At 35.0% G+C, this 18,162-nt stretch overlaps 1 protein-coding gene across 1 annotated transcript in view; it reads right to left on the minus strand.

The window, feature by feature from the left end:
* lbk (leucine-rich repeats and immunoglobulin-like domains protein lambik) overlaps positions 1-14,635 on the minus strand; it is an 81,125-nt gene extending 66,490 nt beyond the window's left edge. The window contains exon 1 of the mRNA XM_081762709.1: positions 14,201-14,635. Within this exon, the coding sequence (XP_081618835.1) occupies positions 14,201-14,406 (206 nt within the window). The 5' untranslated portion in view covers positions 14,407-14,635. The remainder of the gene's footprint in view (positions 1-14,200) is intronic.
* Positions 14,636-18,162: the final 3,527 nt, after the last annotated feature.

Below are 18,162 nucleotides of genomic sequence, written 5' to 3' on the forward strand. Positions count from 1 at the left end.
ACATGTTTTTAAGACCCATATTTTTTTGTTTTGTCGAAAAAAATTTTCCCGCCAAGTAATGGGCCATCAAAAACGGGGAGTACAATTTATGAATTGTAGAAGACATGGAAAATGGTCAACTTCGGAGCCTCACCATTCGGCTATGGAGACAGGTAGAGTTATAATTCTTGTTGTGGTATGTACATAGGGATATAAATAAACTAGTTTGGTTTGCGCATGCGTATCTTTTTGCACATAACAAATGAATGTCAGTTTACTTGAAAAGTCGAATTTTGCGAATTTTTTTCGGATACTTCCGATTCGAATTTTAAAATTCTGTTTTCACGGTTGGTAACAATAGTTACCCGCTTTCCGAAAACAATGTATCGCTTCTGTGTGCAACCGTTTTGTCGCAAAAAATTCGAGAAATTGTAAAAATTTTCAAAAATCGCCATTTTTGGGCGCCATTTTCTCGAAAACACCATCTTTTGAAATTCTGAAATTTTGAGAGATGGTTCAACTTTATATGAATAATAAACACACCAAATACCATTCTCGACCAATGCTTCATGAATTAACTACAGCCTTTTGAAGTTAGCGAAGTTTCGTTAACTTTGATGTCACAGTTAGCAACACTGGAAACAATAAAAGTGCAATGATTTGATGATGTTTGTGGTTCACATTAATTAAATGAAGAATAAAAGGTTTTCCTGACTGGTTTTTTATTATTTTGATCAAAAAGGTCTCTGAAATAGTAAAATGAGCCTCCCCCTTCTCCGTTTCTTTAAAAACGAAGTAATCTGAGATGGAAATTACGATTACGAAACACACAAATTTTAAGTTCACTTACTTAAAATGGTCTTCGGAAACAAAATTTCACTGATTTTTGTTTCACATGGACCAATCATTTGCTTACTTGGTGTCTTCTTTGCTAATAGCGTATAACCGTGCAGATGCTCCAATAGGTGTTGGTACACTCACAACTCGTCCAGAGGTGGATCCAGGGAGACGATCGCCCTCCCAGAAGAAGAAACTTTATTATTTTATATATAATTAAAACCCATCTCAGAGTTTGGAGCTCTTAAAAATAGCCTTAAGTAGCAGTATTACACCTTCTTCCCCGAGAAGTCCGTCCTGGATCCGCCCCTGCGTAGCACATTGTCGATAATCACAAAACACTTATTTTCACTTCTCCTATGCTCTTCTGGAAACCTGTACCCTGCTGAAGGTTCATGTGGAAGCATAAACAGCTCTTCAACTTTACGTAATTCATAATTTATTCATAATTCTGCTAGGCACCACTGGTTATCATACGTATATGCAAGGGCGTCGATCCTGGGGGTAAGGGGGGACCGGGCCCCACAAAGCCGATGTGGGCCCTTTATTGTATTTATGAATATACAATATTTGGCATAATTTGAATGCAATTTGTCTTAAAATCCTGATATATATACACCTTCTGCATCTGAATGCCCCCCCCCCTTCCAAATTTACAGAGAAATCGGCGCCTTTGTGCATATGTATGTAACAAACGTTCCTTCTTGCAGACTTCTTAAATCTACACTTTGAATTGCAGAAGCTCGATTTTGGGGAAAGCATGAAGTTAGTTTATGGTGACCCGTTACTGCCATAAAAACTCGCCATTTTCCGAAAGCCAAAGGTGACTTCGTTGAATACCAGTTACCACCGGTCGTATAGTTTCCCATTCTTGCTTTTTTTTTTCCTTTCTTCCGGAAGTTGTCGAATTCAGTTCCAGGCAACAAACGAGAGTAATACCCGGAGTTTGTACTTGCACTATACTCATGAATTCTTCTGCGGTTTTAATACTGTGTATCTGCTTTGGCTAATGTTATACCGCGTTGCCACATTCTTTACACCTCCCCCCTCCCTCAATACCGTCGCATAGACCCTAGCATGGCCGGTTTCACTGCAAAACCACTACTTTATCGGACCTGTCTGCATCTCGAACATCTGAAAGCGATTTTTAAAGTGGGATGCAGCACCATCAGAAATCACTGACACGATTTGGGAAATTGTAGACACTTATTTTCACGTATTCGAATCTTTTTCTGTAACTTATATTTTTTATTTTCGTCGAGTATTTTTAGAATCTTGTCTATGGCTATGAGAACATGAGTCGAATCGTGTTGTCGTCGCTTATTACAACAGAACTGTCAGTTGTTCCATAATCCGGTGATAACTCTAAATTTCACTTTGCAGAATAACAGTCCAGTTTTCAACGAAGTCCACATGAAGTAAAATAGAATTTGTATCTTGAAATTTTATACGATGCTTTACGGTAGCAATTAATTCTCTTTGGATTTTCTTGATGTAACCATGGATTACAATTCTTACAGTTAAACCAGCAATGTACGATACGAAAACAGAAAGTGGCACTTTTTTTTTTTTTTTTTTTTTTAAACAAAATCTTTGTTTTATTTTATGGAGTATGTAACACTTTCATTTTCAACAGGATCAATAATTAAAGACTCCACACATATTCCTTCCATTCCAGAACATTCACCACATTCTTGAAGAAGACAGCTGTCATTTTCTAGCGATCATACTACTAAAGAAAATACATAGGTCACTCATGACAGCTTCAATACAGGTTGCACCTTTGATTTGTTGCAACGCAGTAGCAGCTAACTTAAAATTTGCACAATACACACACACACTTCCCTCGCAGGTTGCGGACTGACCCACTTTAGTCGAATACTATAAAATTAAGAGTGACCCATTCTCAAGGGCATCGATTTCTCTGTAATTTTTTTTGGGGGGGGGACATTCATAAAAAAATATAACAATAAAAAATATATATTCATAAAAATATACGGAAGCCTAAACGAGCTTTGGGGTCCCGGTCCCCTCGACCCCCAAGAATCGGTGCCCTTGCCCATTCTTATGCTGGGATTGTTCTGTTTAAAAACTCCGTAAATTTCTTTGATGGAACGCGTAAGAAAATGTTTCGATTTTTTTTTTTTTTTTTTTTTAACTTTTTGTCCTTTTTCAATCACTAATGATATCGCACTTAATTGAGACTTTGCCTGGAGCATTCCAAATCATCACTGAGGTAATAGTTCAGGCTTTTTATAGATCATTAGAATTTATTGGATGGCCATTTTAAGTAAACTTAAAATTTGTGTGTTTCGTAATCGTAATTTACATCTCAGGTTTAAGAAAACGGAGGAGTAGGGGGGGCTCATTTTACTATTCTAGAGAGCTTTTTTGATCAAAATAATAAAAGAACAGTCAGGGAAACCTTTTATTCTTCATTTAATTAATGTGAATCACAAACATCATCAAATCATTGCACTTTTATTGTTTCCAGTGTTCCTAACTGTGACATCAAAGTTAACGAAACTTTGCTAACTTTCAAAGGCTGCAGTTAATTCATGAAGCATTGGTCGAGAATGGTATTTGGTGTGTTTATTATTAATATAAAGTTGAACCATCTGACAAAATTTCAGAATTTTAAAAGATGGTGTTTTCGAGAAAATGGCGCCCAGAAATGGCGATTTTTGAAAATTTTACATTTTCTCGATTTTTTTTTTTTTTGCGACAAAACGGTTGCACACAGAAGCGATATATATATATATATATATATATATATATATATATATATATATATATATATATATATATATATATATATATTTTCGGAAAGGGGGTAACTAGATGTTACCAACCGTGAAAACAGAATTTTAAAATTCGAAAAAAAATTCGCACTTCGACTTTTCAGATAAACTGACATTCATTTGTTAATTTATGTACAAAAATATACGCACGCGCAAACCAAACTATAATAAAATATAGTTTATTTATAAATATATTCCTATGTATATACCACAACAAGAATTATAACTCTACCTGTCTCCTGTCTCCTGTCTCCTGAATGGTGGGGCTCCGAAGTTGACTATTTTCCATGTCTTCTACAATTCATAAATTGTACTCCCCGTCCTTGATGGCCCATTACTTGACGGGAAAATTTTTTTCGATAAAACAAAAAAAATATGGGTCTCTTAAAAACATGTCTATTTGCTATAAAAAAAGTTTCAACAATATCTGAGATGGTGATGGTACACGCTCTGCCTGAATTGAGATGGAAGGCACCGTAAACATAAACGTCTTGACACAATTAAATGTGTGAAGTGTCAACAGATTCGCTGCAATCTCTAAGAAAATGTCATTACACAGAGTTCAGTGTGTGTGTGTGTATATGTGTCCGTGAATATTCTGATCATGTAAAAGAAGAATTTAGTATTACTTGCGTCTCATACTTCATGGAAAACTGTAATGAAATCAAATCGTTTTGGTTCCTGTCAAGGTTGGCTGATTTAAACTTGTTGTTTTTTTAATGGTTAAAAAAAAAAAAACGAAAAATGCTTTAAATTGTGTGAACTTCATGGTTACGTTTTCACATATCAAACCATCTACATTAGTTTTATCTCCATTTCACCTTTTAACCAAGGCGTCCCATGTTCAATTTTCGGTCGAACCACAACTCTTCTTTCAAGTCTAAACCAAGTAGCGGTTCGAATGTCTCTTTAAGCGAAAGTCTTCTCCTTGATAACCTAGGTATTACATAAGGATGTTAAGCCTAAACACACGAAACTACACGAAATTGTATATTTCTGCTTGCCTGAAGGCCTGTTGTTTTATAAAGAAGCCAAGGTTACTCAAATATATTGACAGAAATTGGCAAAATTTATCGACTGTCTACGTAGCTTCCGACATTAGCTTGGATTGGACTTTCAGTTTTAATGTTATTGATTGATATCTATGTACTAAATTTGTAATTTAATACCTCAGTTTTAGCGTACTGACCACGATACGTCGACCTTAAAATTTTACATGCGAAGCAATAAATGCATTTAAAGTAATAAAAGGACTTCCCCAATGGCTAAGGCGGGAAGTTCCCGATTTATATATAATTCTGTATAATGGTTTCACTTGCGAACTCTGTATCTTTTTGTCCTTCAGAAATGACTCTTGACAATTACATTAAAAAGTATGTAAAGATCAGTACAACGTATTTTTATCAGGAGTCCTTCGTGAGTGAGTCGGCAGGCTCATCGCATTTGTGGCCAATTAGTCAAGGTTTCGAGTCCAAATGGAGGACAATTTCTCTTGGATGTAATCCGAGAAGCAGTTTGGATTCCGGTTTAAGCTTATGTGACCCCTTCCAATGTAACCCTGCCGTTGCACAATAACATCAAGGCGAAACAAATCTGATTCTGTCCATATGTAATATAAATACATAGAGCAAATTATTTAAACAAAACAAACAAAAAAAAAAAAAAAAAAGAGTTTTTTGGTTGTATCAAAAAAAAAAAAAGTTTTGTCACCCTGGTTCCTGTGAAAGAATCCAATGAGACGCGGTTCTGGGGCAACAGTCTCGTTGTGGTTTCTGTATATTACAGTAAAATATTTAACAATCTCGAAAAAATGAAATCTTTAAGTTTTACGTCCCACGATTATGTCGGCTAGGCTAAAGGAGACGGTGGAGATAAGAAATGAATGAAATGGTAGAATGAAGAAAGTAGGAGAAAACGGGAGAACCCCAAGGAAACCTACGCACACTGTATTTGCCCACCACGAAGTTCACTTGGAACGAAGTGGGATCGAACCACGGACCCTGCGCACCAGAGGTGAACGCTCTACCACTGAGCCACCACAGCCTCTTTAACAATCTCTAGTTAGATTATCATTTATGAGGTACCGAACACTGATTTTGTACTAAACCTAAGAACTATAGTCGCTGTAACCTGACATTTATTTTAACGACAGCTGTTTGTGATTGTTCCTTTCAGGTCGAAATTTTGTTGAATACAATTTCACCTTCTATTCAAGTATTCATACTTTTAATTACGATGTTATGTCTGAAATGTAGTTATGCTTAGCATGGTATAAACATACATCTAATAATCTAATTTTACATACATTGAAAAAAAAGTGTTTGAAATTAAACAAGACTCAATTACTAAGGCAAACTGCCTACTACCGGTACGTCATAATTCGCAACCTCAGTGACGTGGTGAATCACTGCGTTGGGTACCTACTCGAGCCTGGATTTCTAAGCAAAATGCTTCTTTCCACACTATGAAACGTATGCAGAAATGATGTTGTACTTCGTTATATAGAACCTGACAAGCAATTTTAATAATGGTTGATAGTATTTAAAATGCTTACTCTGCTTATATATATTACTTAAAATATCACATTAAAAGTGCATAGTGCACTGCTATGCACTGCTGTAATTATTACTGATCCCATATTTTCCGCAGTACAATCATAACTACTTCTCAAAACTACCTGATTTTATAAAAGTTGGAGTCTCGAAATGATTTCTTTTAATTCACTTTCTCTAATAGAAGAAATTTCAGTAACATTATCTTCAGAGACTCATGGTGTTGCTAAAATTACATTCGACAAGCTTAGTCAGGTATTACTAAAAAGTCCCGGTTACAAAACAGTGTGTAAAATTTCTAGAAAGCTTTCTTGTGAAGAAACAAGATATTACAGAGGAAATCACCGAAGAAAAACTGTGTTGCTTTTCACATGTCCCTGTGATGTCATGCAAAGTGGGAAAAAAAAATTCACTGTACAAATCATTTTTCAGTGACAGATACAGTAACTTTGCACAAGAAAAGTCTTAGAATGACCTTCCTTATACACTGTAGCACCCTCGAATAAGGTAGGATTAAATAAAAACAAATATTTTATTTTCGTGTTTTTTTTTTTCAATTTATCGTGCACATTTGCATGGTTGTTTTATTGTTTAATTGTGCTTATACAAATCCGAGCTCTAGTAATTACTTTCGAAGTATTTTATTTTCTTCCTCTCGCGGTTATATGTTGAAATTTTGCGTTCCTTTTCAGATATATGAGACGTGGACCTTCAGTCCAAGGTGGAATGTAAACAAATGTAATACGTTTGATTTTTTTTAGTGCTCTCCTACCCGTGGAGTTGAACCCGGGACGACGTGCACCAAAGGCGCACGTGGGATACTAGACAGGAGAAGAGGGTCCTGTTGCACTTATTCGCTTAATCACAAGAACATAAGTATTTATGCGCAAATATTTATGACAACAAAACTTAATGAATATTGTATAAACCTTTAGTAATTCCAAATACATTTCCAAAAACTTCGAAGATTTTATACCTTCATTCACATTGTACAGGGAAAGCCTTCGTCATACCAAAAAACATTTATTCCAAAGGCAATATTTAATGCTAGGAATGTGGCACATGGGCTAAACTTTATAAACCATGGTGCCACTAAATCTACTGATAAATAAAAGAAAGAAAAAAAAAACTTAGGAAGACCAGACAGCTTCAGATTTGGTACAGACACAAAATACTGTAGAACACATTTTCATACCACGTAACGGAAAACACAACCAGAAAAAATACTTATTGGAATTTACAATTGAAAGGCTGTTACAACACTGATAAGCTTAACAAGTAACATCAGCGAGCTATCAACTTCCATATCTATATCATAACTTATATAATGGAGTGAAATAAAATTAATTTTTCTTTCTTTCTTCTGAATAGAGATTCATGTGAACCAATATTTTTCACTGATGGCAACCATTACTCCACAAAAAGGTCAAGAGACAAATATGTCACCTCTTCAAATAAGCGACGGTATGTCACCAATAGAAGAGAACTGTCAAATACTTTTCGTTATATACTAACACAATTCATTTTATCCATCTAATAAAATGGTAACCTAATAATTCCTACATCAAAAGCTTAAGAATATAATTTATATGAGCAATGTTTTCCATCAATCCAAGTACACAGAGTATCCCTTATCCGAAAGCCCAAAATGCTTTAAAGATCATTTTAAGAGCCGAGGCCACAATTGGAAAATTTCACCCGTTTGCCCTGGGCGCAAATGATACCATTTTAAGTGCAGTTCTACCGTTATTTTTGTTATTGTTATCTGTTCTTCCTTTAGTTTAACGTTCCTTGTCAATATCGAAGCTGCAAGAGGCGTAAATTCATGGATCAACATGACTGAAATGAAAATATAATCTGACCAAAGTAAACACTCATTATCACTAATCTGCGTTCAAGTTTCGGTAATAGATCAGTGGCTCCATCCAGCGAATTATCTGAAGAAGGAAATGAGTATATTGCCAAAACTGTACAACAGATTAATAATAATAAGTGTTTGCTTTGATCAAATGTTATGTTTAAGTTATGTGAATTTCCTTGGCTAAAATGAGCAGCATTCAGTTCAACCATATTAGACTGGAAAGTCTGTCCGTGTTCCACAGGAAACGCAAGACCATTTAGCCACAAAGGTCCAAACGTATACTGCGTTATAATTTACTCAATTTTAGTTTTGCGATAAAATTCCTTTCAGGTTTTGTATTCATGTATTTAGATAATCCAAAATACGAAAAAAAATTCTGGTTTTGGAATTTCGAATAAGGGATACCCTACCTGCACAAATTATTATTCCAAAACATTGTGGTTTTATTATACGTATTTTCCTGATTATAAGCAAGACCTTGGTAACCCCAGAACTTCATTAGTAAACATGACGAGTCGTAAAAGACAAATAATTTATTTTTCTGTGGCTTCAAATCATCGTTATAAAACCACGTGGATCTGTAAGAAAGCAGAGGTCGTTCTATTTGTTCCTTGATATTTTTAGCATTCCTTCCCAGCACTGAGACTACACGAGATGTGTACTTGCACTTTAAGGTGAAACTTGAAACACTAGTGCGCTCAATGCTCTCCCATCGGAAATCGAATCCGAAACCAGATGCACCAAAGGTGCGGTGTACTACTTACTAGACCAGCGAGGAGAGCTCGAGATAGTTTCGTATGAACGAACAACTACATATATTAGTTTGAATACTGTTGAAAAACTGTGGCATGAAGAAAGTGGGAGGAAACGGAAGAACCTCGAAGAAAAACACGCACACGGCTATCTGGATCAAAGTTGTGGCAGTAGGCCTTGATCTACTACCTATATAAACATATGAAATACAGTATTATGTTGTGCAAGCTTACAGTTCTTGAGTTATGGGTGGTCAAATTTTGCGTCAGATTTTCGAAAGCAAAAACCTACACACCAAACTCTTCGCATCGGTACTTGATATAGTAAAAGTTAACCAATTGTAAAAGTGTGTGACATATTACGTAGTGCAGGCTTATGGTTTTCGAGTCTTGGACGGTTAAATTTTGCGTTATATCTTCAAAAACAAAAACCTATAGAAATGTAAATAATTCGATCGGGAGCAAATTTGCCATTATGGTAGATTTTGACTAGCTATATAATGTTGTGGAGGCTTATGGTTCCCGAGTTGAGCGACAGGATTTCACATCATATTTCCGAAAGCGAACACTCATGTTACAAACTCCTCTGATCGGAAACAGACTTGGCATGGCTAAAGAATTTCGCCTACTATAAATGGGTCTGAAATATTATGCTGTGTATGTTTACGGTTCCCGAGCTATTGGCGGTCAAATTTTGTGTCATACCTTTAAAAACAAAATCTCATATATACGTAAATGATACGATCGGGATGAAATTTGCCACGGTGGTATACCCTGGTCAGCTATATAAGCGTATCAACTATTACGGAGTGGAGGCTTCTCTACGGCTCCCGATTCATGGGCGGTCGAATTTTGCGTTACATTTTCGAAAGCAAAAATAGATCCGACTGGAATCAAATTTGAAATAGTACTAGAAATTCATTTACTATAAAAGCGTGTGAAATATTGTGTTGTGCAAATATATGGTACTCAAACTATGGGCGGTCAAATTCTGTGTCATATTTTCAAAATAAAAAATTCATATACATATGTAAATTATGAAATTGAGATCAAACATGTCATGATGGTAAGACCTTGATCAGCTATATACGCGAATGAAATATTATGATAAGCAGGATTATGATTCCCGAGTTAAAGGTGGTCGATTTGATTCATACTTTCGAAAGCAAAAACCCATACACCAACTTCATTCAATCGAAATCAAACTTTACGTCATGTATTGCGAAAGAAAAGCCCATACACCGAACAAATCCAATCGGGATCAAATGTGTTGTTGTGTTAGGTCTTGACCTGTTTACTACCGTCTGGAATATTACGATGTGCAAGGTTTAAGTTTCCAGTTAAACACAACTGAATTTCTAAATATAACTAACTAACTAACTCTATGGCCTATGGAACCCGGAGGTTCAATGCCGCGTTCACAAAAGCTCTCCACTGACTTCTATCCTTAGCTAACTGCATCCAGTTTCTACTTTGTATTCCTATCTCTGCGAGATCCATCTTAATATTGTCCTCCCATCTGCGCCTAGGTCTTCCTAATGGTCGTTTTCCGATTGGTCTTCCAGTCAAGACTTAAAAAGCGTTTCTACTTTCTTCCATTCTAGCTACATGACCTCCCACCTAAGCCTCCTAGACTTGACGACCCTAACAATGTTGGGTAAACCATATAAATTATGTAGTTCCTCGTTATGAAGTTTCCGCCATTCCCCATTCCCGTTCCTCTTGGGTCCGAATATTCTTCTCAGGATCTTGTTCTCAAATACTTTCAGTCTATGTTCTTCCCTCAGAGTAAGTGACCATGTTTCGCAGCCATACAAAACAACAGGCATGATTACCGTTTTGTATATTTTAAGCTTCAAATTCCTCGACAGAATTCGCAACGACAAGAGATTTTGAACCGAATAGTAACACGAATTTCCTGCTTTTAGTCGACATTTAATTTCTTCGTGAATATGATTTTCCTCTGTTAATATTGATCCTATATATTTGAAACTATCCACTTTATCAAAAGTATTATTTAATATTTTAACGGAATTTCTTAATCATTGGACATAAAAAAAAAAATAATAAGTACCGTTTAAATAGCAATTAAAGATCTGTCTTCGATAGAAAAAAAAATAAATCGAATGAAGGACGATTTTTTATGACTAAGCGGATTTCACCTGTATATATATATACTTGCCATTGGTTTGCTGGGGGTTCCGCCCCAGACCCCCGCGTCTGAGCGACCTACGACCTCGCATCTCCTACGTATCAGCCTTTGCATCAACATTGAATTTCGTGCAATTGCTCTTCACATTTCCTGATCTTGCCCAGCTGGGGGCTTTGCCCCCAACCCGCCTTTGCTCCGCGTATTGCCTCGCACCTCTTAAACCCAGAATTCTACCGAATTTCAAGTTTCTTTTCCTATTTCAACTACCTAAAAGATAAGATTTTGTATATCAGCAAAACGCCTATTTAAATAACATGGGGATCTCTTCATCCCTCTTTAGAGCACTTAAAAATCAAAAATAATCACTTTTGCCAATTTTCCTGTAGGTTAGTCCCGGAAGGCTACAATCATACAAAATTTCGTCATTCTAATCCTGCGGGAAGTGCCTAAACACTTTGGGGTGTAGAAGACGTCCCATATAAGCAACATGGGTAAGATTTTTTTCAGTTCCCCATAAAACCACTCTAAATCTGAAAATTTTTATTATTGGTGATTTACCTAAGTAATACTAACGAAAACGTACAAGCATACTAAATTTTAAGTTTTTATTCTAATTCCAAATACCTAAAACATGAGATTATAGGTCCAAAAAAAGACCCATTTAAATGACGTGGGGAAATTCTTTATCCCTCCTTTAGACCCCCTAAAAATTAAAAATATTCACTCTTGACAATTTTCCTGTCGGTTAGTCCCGGAAAGCTACAATCATGCCAAATTTCAACTTTCCATGTCAACCGGAAGTACCCTTTTATGTTAGTTCATGTAGTTTTATATATAGTTAGAATAGGATATATATACCATATATAGTTCTTTCAGATTTCATTAATTAGTGCCTTGGAATTAGTTTATAACGTTCATCATCTCGAGGAAATAAAATACCGTAATATAGAATTTCAACTATAACAATCAGCCAGATAAATTGCAATTTATAAAATAATCAACATCTCATTTAAAAAATGGAATCTGATTATTGTTTGTCACTTGTACCGTTACACAAGACGTAATTTTCTTTTGTTTATATCGGTGATGCTGTATCATCGGTAAAACGTCTTCTAGCAAAACCAGTACTACTACCATGATTTTTTTTAAAAAAATCAGCTCAATTTTTTGTCAGTAGTTTTTCATGAAGCGAGCAATTCATTTTGTTCATCTGCTATTTGGAGCAATAGGTTGTTTCGCAAATTCTTATTTTCAACTCTTGTCTATCAGAGTAGAGAATGTCACAGTGGTAGAAGACCAGCACTTCGATTAATTTTGATTTTTAAAATAAAAATCAACCTTTTAGAAATAACGGGAATTACAGTACTATCTGAAGTTTCGGAGTCCGCTGTTTTCGAATTTTTACCGGAAAATGGATGCCGAAACATTTTTCTCAATTGGCTTTAGCTGTGCTTTTAAAGTTGTGAAGTACAATTTATTTTGTGAACGAAAGTGAATGTGTAATACAGAATAAATACTCTTACATAAATAGATTTTTTTACGTGGATTTGGTAGTGCAGTAATATAATTCTGAAACAAAGCACTTTTCACAGTATAAAAACTGTAGTACCGGTACATGTGAAAAATATTCGTTGTCTAAGCTTCTAACATTTGGTTGATGAGAAATCGTCTGTCAATGCCTACACAAACTTTTTTCTTTTTAACTTTTATAATCTTACACCAAAATCCTTTTATCTTCTTAGCTGGAATAGACAATTGTAAAGACTCAATGTTTTGAATACGTTTATGTTTTAGGGACCATAGAATGTTTCTTTTTAATAAAAATATTTCATCCAATTTTTCTTCATTCTTATCAAAAGAACGATATGATAGTTTTGTCACCATATTTAACGATGTTTTGATTAAATAGTTGTCATTCATGTTCTATATTAGTGTTTTATATTTAGTGAAATTAATGTTTTTAATTTTGTATTATTATTTTTAACTCTTATTGACAAGGGTCGGTGTAAGACTCTGTTTTTACTTTTATACAACTGCATTTAATAATTATTTTATATATTTTACTGAGTGCTGTATATAAGGTCAATCTGTGCTGAATTTTATTTGGCTAAAACGAGCATTTTACTTTAAAATATTTCCATGCTTTAAGTTTTAGTATTTTTAAAGAAACCAAATAAAATGCTTTTAGAGCATATTATCTTAATTATCTCATCACATTTTCACATGTATGTACGTGTTTTTAATTTTGTATTATTATTTTTAACTCTTATTGGCAAGGGTTGGTGTAAAACTCTGTTTTTACTTTTATACAACTGCATTTAATAATTATTTTATATATTTTACTGAGTGCTGTGTATAAGGTCAATCTGTGCTGAATTTTATTTGGCTAAAACAAGAGCATTTTACTTTAAAATATTTCCATGCTTTAAGTTTTAGTATTTTTAAAGAAACCAAATAAAATGCTTTTAGAGCATATTATCTTAATTATCTCATCACATTTTCACATGTATGTACGTGTTTTTAATTTTGTATTATTATTTTTAACTCTTATTGGCAAGGGTTGGTGTAAAACTCTGTTTTCACTTTTATACAACTACATTTAATAATTATTTTATATATTTTACTGAGTGCTGTGTATAAGGTCAATCTGTGCTGAATTTTATTTGGCTAAAACAAGAGCATTTTACTTTAAAATATTTCCATGCTTTAAGTTTTAGTATTTTTAAAGAAACCAAATAAAATGCTTTTAGAGCATATTATCTTGATTATCTCATCACATTTTCACATGTATGTACGTGTAAATGTTACTGCATGGCAAAATATTCCAGAACTTGTTCACATTCATAGAATGTAGGAACAGATGACATCTACAAATCGCATAAATTTGCTACTCTTTATCTTTCGAAGTTGTAAATTTTGGCAAATTCTAGTATTATCATTTTCAATTTTTTTTTCACCCAAATTAAACGTCCCCTGCAACCTTACAGACCTTATTTACTTTGTGCAAGTTTCTCGACACCCGCCGTCGATCACGAGCAAGGTCTCGCACCAAACTGTGATCTGTACGTCTGTTCGTATTTTAACACTTCAGTGACATATAATTAATTTTCCGCGTTCTTCGCTTATAATAACACTAATATTGTTGTAGCAAAGAATATAATTTTGGAAGTTATAGGTCGGGGAAAAGATTTATAAATGAGATATAAGAGTTTGTAAACAATCTGTTTACGTTAATGAAGGTAACACTGTTATGCTAATTTACTTACAAATTTTCCACCCAATCTGGAAGATCTTTCGGGATATCCACTAATCCCTGTTTGCTGCAATACACAAATGCCCCAAGACAGGAGCAAGATACGGGACAATGATTATTTTCTGTTGAAACAACTGTCAATACCAATATCATCCATGTAGTCACTGCAGTCCATAGCCATAAAGAAATGGAATTCGCCATCTTAGAACACAAATGCATCAGTCGCACCTGGTTTTCACTTCACACTTGACATAATATACAGTTATCCACACAATATTATAGTCGTGTATGTCGTCTTCATCTCATGAGGCCATAGGCCATAAAAAGCAAACCAAAACATGTCTACTATATCTTTTATCATATTATATCATTAATGCTTTATCCCTCGTCCTCCATGTCGCGTTCTGCCTACATTCCTCCGTGCTCTAAAAACAACCTCCCATAGGTCGGTCGAGACCACGTGATCGAATCTTTTAACTGATGATTTTGTAGCCTGTGGTATCCCTGCATCTGGCTTGGCTCGCTGGAAGGTGCGAACGTACGGAAAGTCATAATCTAGTTTATTAACAGATATTGTATAAATCACAAGCGTTAACGAGAACTGTATATTCGTTAATGGAAAATTGTTGGTAATTGATGTCCAAGGATCAAGCCAAAATAAACGGATTGTAGCGTATATTTAATTGTATATCAATTTTCTTTTTTTAAATTTTAAACTGCTTCTGCCCGGAACAATGAATGAAACTTGTACGCTTTAATTTCCTGCTTATGTAAGGGTTAGCCAAAAAAAAAAAAAAGTTAAAGTTGACACTCATTTACAACGATAATATATATAAGAAAGAACTTAAGAGTAATTGAGAATGGATTCACACAACTTAATACACTTATTTTAAGGTTTCACACATAGACTGTATATATATACTAGGCAGAACGTATTGAACTTATACAAGGGCACAGCCACGCTACCATTCGAGCAGGATAAGCATATTTATTTATCAATTTGAAAATTTTAAAAAATGTTTCTTTTGCCAATATTTAGACAATAACAAAAATATTAATAAAAATACACAATATGAAGAAACAAAGCAGAGATTAAAAGAACTGGAAAATAGAAATATTCCCTATTTATTTACGTGCGTTAGGTATATGTTTCACGCTTATGCCACTTATGGCATTGGAAATGAACCCAGGAACACGCATATAAAGACGAGCGCAAAATGTTTCTCAGGACTCGGTAGCGTAGTGGTAAAGCTTCAGGCGCACATCCAGAATGTTTTGTTGAGGAGCTCTATGTAGTACTGAATTGATATTATTTTACACCCGAGGAAACAATAATTTTGAAGTATTTCCACCTGCATTTCCATAAGAAAAAATATTGAAAAAAAAATATAAGAAAAGGAATTCAGATATACAATTGTAACATAAGATCAAATCTTTATGCTACACCAATCATTTATGCGGTTCTGCTAAAGCAAGTATAGTTTTATTAAGAAACTGTACAAATGCTTGTCGAGTTACTAGGATTGGACTGGGTCCGGGGCTAGTAGACCCCCTATGTAGATGCACCTCTGTACAGCGTTTACATTTGATCCAAAGGGTATCCAATTCGATTTCAATCCAGGATATTCACTGTGTGAAGTTAATATGTTATAGAGGGTGGTACTGTATATAGTACAGAAAAATGTAATATACAGGGTGTTTCAAAACAACACCGACAACGTTTGGGAGGTGATATCTGATACCAAGATAAGACAAAAAGTATAGACCAACTTAGGTGCACAAATGCTTCCTTTCGGAGTTATAGGCAGCCGAAATAATGAAAAATTGAACTTTAAATATCCATAGCTCCAAAGCTATGAGAACTATCGCAGTCGGGTCAAGATTTCACTTAAGAACTACTGTGTTTCAGAATCCTGCGGTACTTCCGCAACAATTTTTATCGAGGTAGTTGGTGAGTACTTCAAATTATATGTCCGTAGCCAAACTCCACATTATGTTTTACAAATATAAACTTATGAAAACATAGACTTCACCATTGTATTTCCCGGAAAATTCTAGCCCAATTTGATCATTCATCACCTCCTTCCTATTAAAAAAAAGTCGAGCGAGATACAAGATGGCCGATTTCAAGATGGCGGCCATGGTAAGCATATGTCTACTTCCTGCCGGTATCAGTTAATGTATTTTTGTTTTTCATCCCTTTACCCGTTTTACAAGTAGATTGAAATTAACAAACTTGAAACACATTGTTATGGCTTATTCTGGTCAATCAGGTTTTTGGTCACTGTGGCCGTCCTTATGGACGGAAATGGTTTAAATTTTCCTTACGCTCGTTTCTTGATATTCCACACTTTTATGCCAAGTTTGGTCAATAAACTTGATTTCGACATTGACATGTTTACTTGTAAGAGAATAAAACTATGAAATACTGGTACAGAACCTTCTTGAAAAATTGCGGGGCAAAAGGGTGAAATACGTATTTTAAATTTCATTCACTGTCTGTATGTCCATTTGAGTTATTACTCTGAAAAATTAGTTGCTATAAGCAATGAACAGAGCGTTTACACCAGAATATTTTGCAGATTTATAAACGTTATAAAGGGAAATGAGTTTTACCACCAGACCAGCAGGGAGAGCGGGCAATATACAGGGCGTTAACGAACTATACCGACAAACTGTATGAGGTAACTCCTCACATCAAAATAAGAGAAAAAAGTTCATATGGGCCTATGGCAAAAAGTGCATAGTTTCAGAACTAGGGCTGTCCACTGTGGATGGTGCTTCTTATCAGCGTAAAGGGAGCCACGCATATACAATCCAAAAGTGCATATTTTATCAATTGTCAATAGGCGTAGAGGGTGTTCCCTACAAGGTGTAATTTTCAGATATATTTTCAATAGAGTTTTCAGATATACCTTGATTTCAAGAAGGATCCAGAGTAGGAAGGAGGTAAACCTTGACAACAATGGGCATCCAATGCTTTGGAGGGAAGGCAGAAGTGTTAGAAACCGGCAGCTTCATGTTTCTTTGTGTTCAGAATAACGTGTGATGATATGTATTTCGTCAAGTATATTTCACGTTTTCTTCACGTAAAAGAAAACATCGCATCATGCGTTTTCTCGAGTACGAGGGACCGTGCTGCTGACGATCCTTAATACTTCCGGCATCGTTCCGAAGGATTCCATGTTCACTGCTATCAAAGCTTATCGTTTGCCTACTTTGGACCAATCATAAAGTCAGAGCATATCTCAAAATTCGGTTGATGGTATGTCCGGAAATTTCACCCTGCAAGGAATAATCTGTACACTCATTGAACATTAGTGAAATATGTGCTTTTGGATTGTGTATGTGTGACTTCCTTTAAGCTGATAAGGACCACCGTCGACAGTCTCTTGAAATTTGGCCTTTTTATGATTTTGGACAGTCCTAGCTCTGAAACTATGCACTTTTCGCCATAGATCCATATGAACTTTTTCTCTTATTTTCTCTTATTTATTTTATAGGAATTACTTCTTAAAGTTTGTCAGTATAGTTCATTAACACCCTGCATATATATATTGGTTCTACAGACCTTGGTGAAAGTTAGTTGTAAACCTGGAGCCTCGCAAAATGTTTCCAATCGGGACCCTCACCACCTAAGGCCGGCCCTGACTAACCCATAGGAAAATTGCCAAAAGTGAATATTTTAAATTTTTAGGAGGTCTAAAGAAACGATGAAAAAATTTCCCGTGTTATTTAAATGTTTTTTTTTTTTTTACTTATAATCTCATATTTTAGGTACTTGGAATTGGGATAAAAACTTGAAATTTGGTATGATTGTATGTTTTTGTTAGAATTACCTAAGTAAATCACCAAAAATAAAAATGGCCATCTGTAGAATGGTTTTATGGGGAACTGAAAAATCTTTCCCATGTTCTTTACATAGGACATCTTATACAACCCAAAATGTTTAGGCACCTTCGGCAGGATTAGAAC

This window comes from Thermobia domestica, chromosome 6 (assembly GCF_964235325.1).
Source record: "Thermobia domestica chromosome 6, izTheDome1.hap1.1, whole genome shotgun sequence".
NCBI classification, from domain to species: domain Eukaryota; kingdom Metazoa; phylum Arthropoda; class Insecta; order Zygentoma; family Lepismatidae; genus Thermobia; species Thermobia domestica.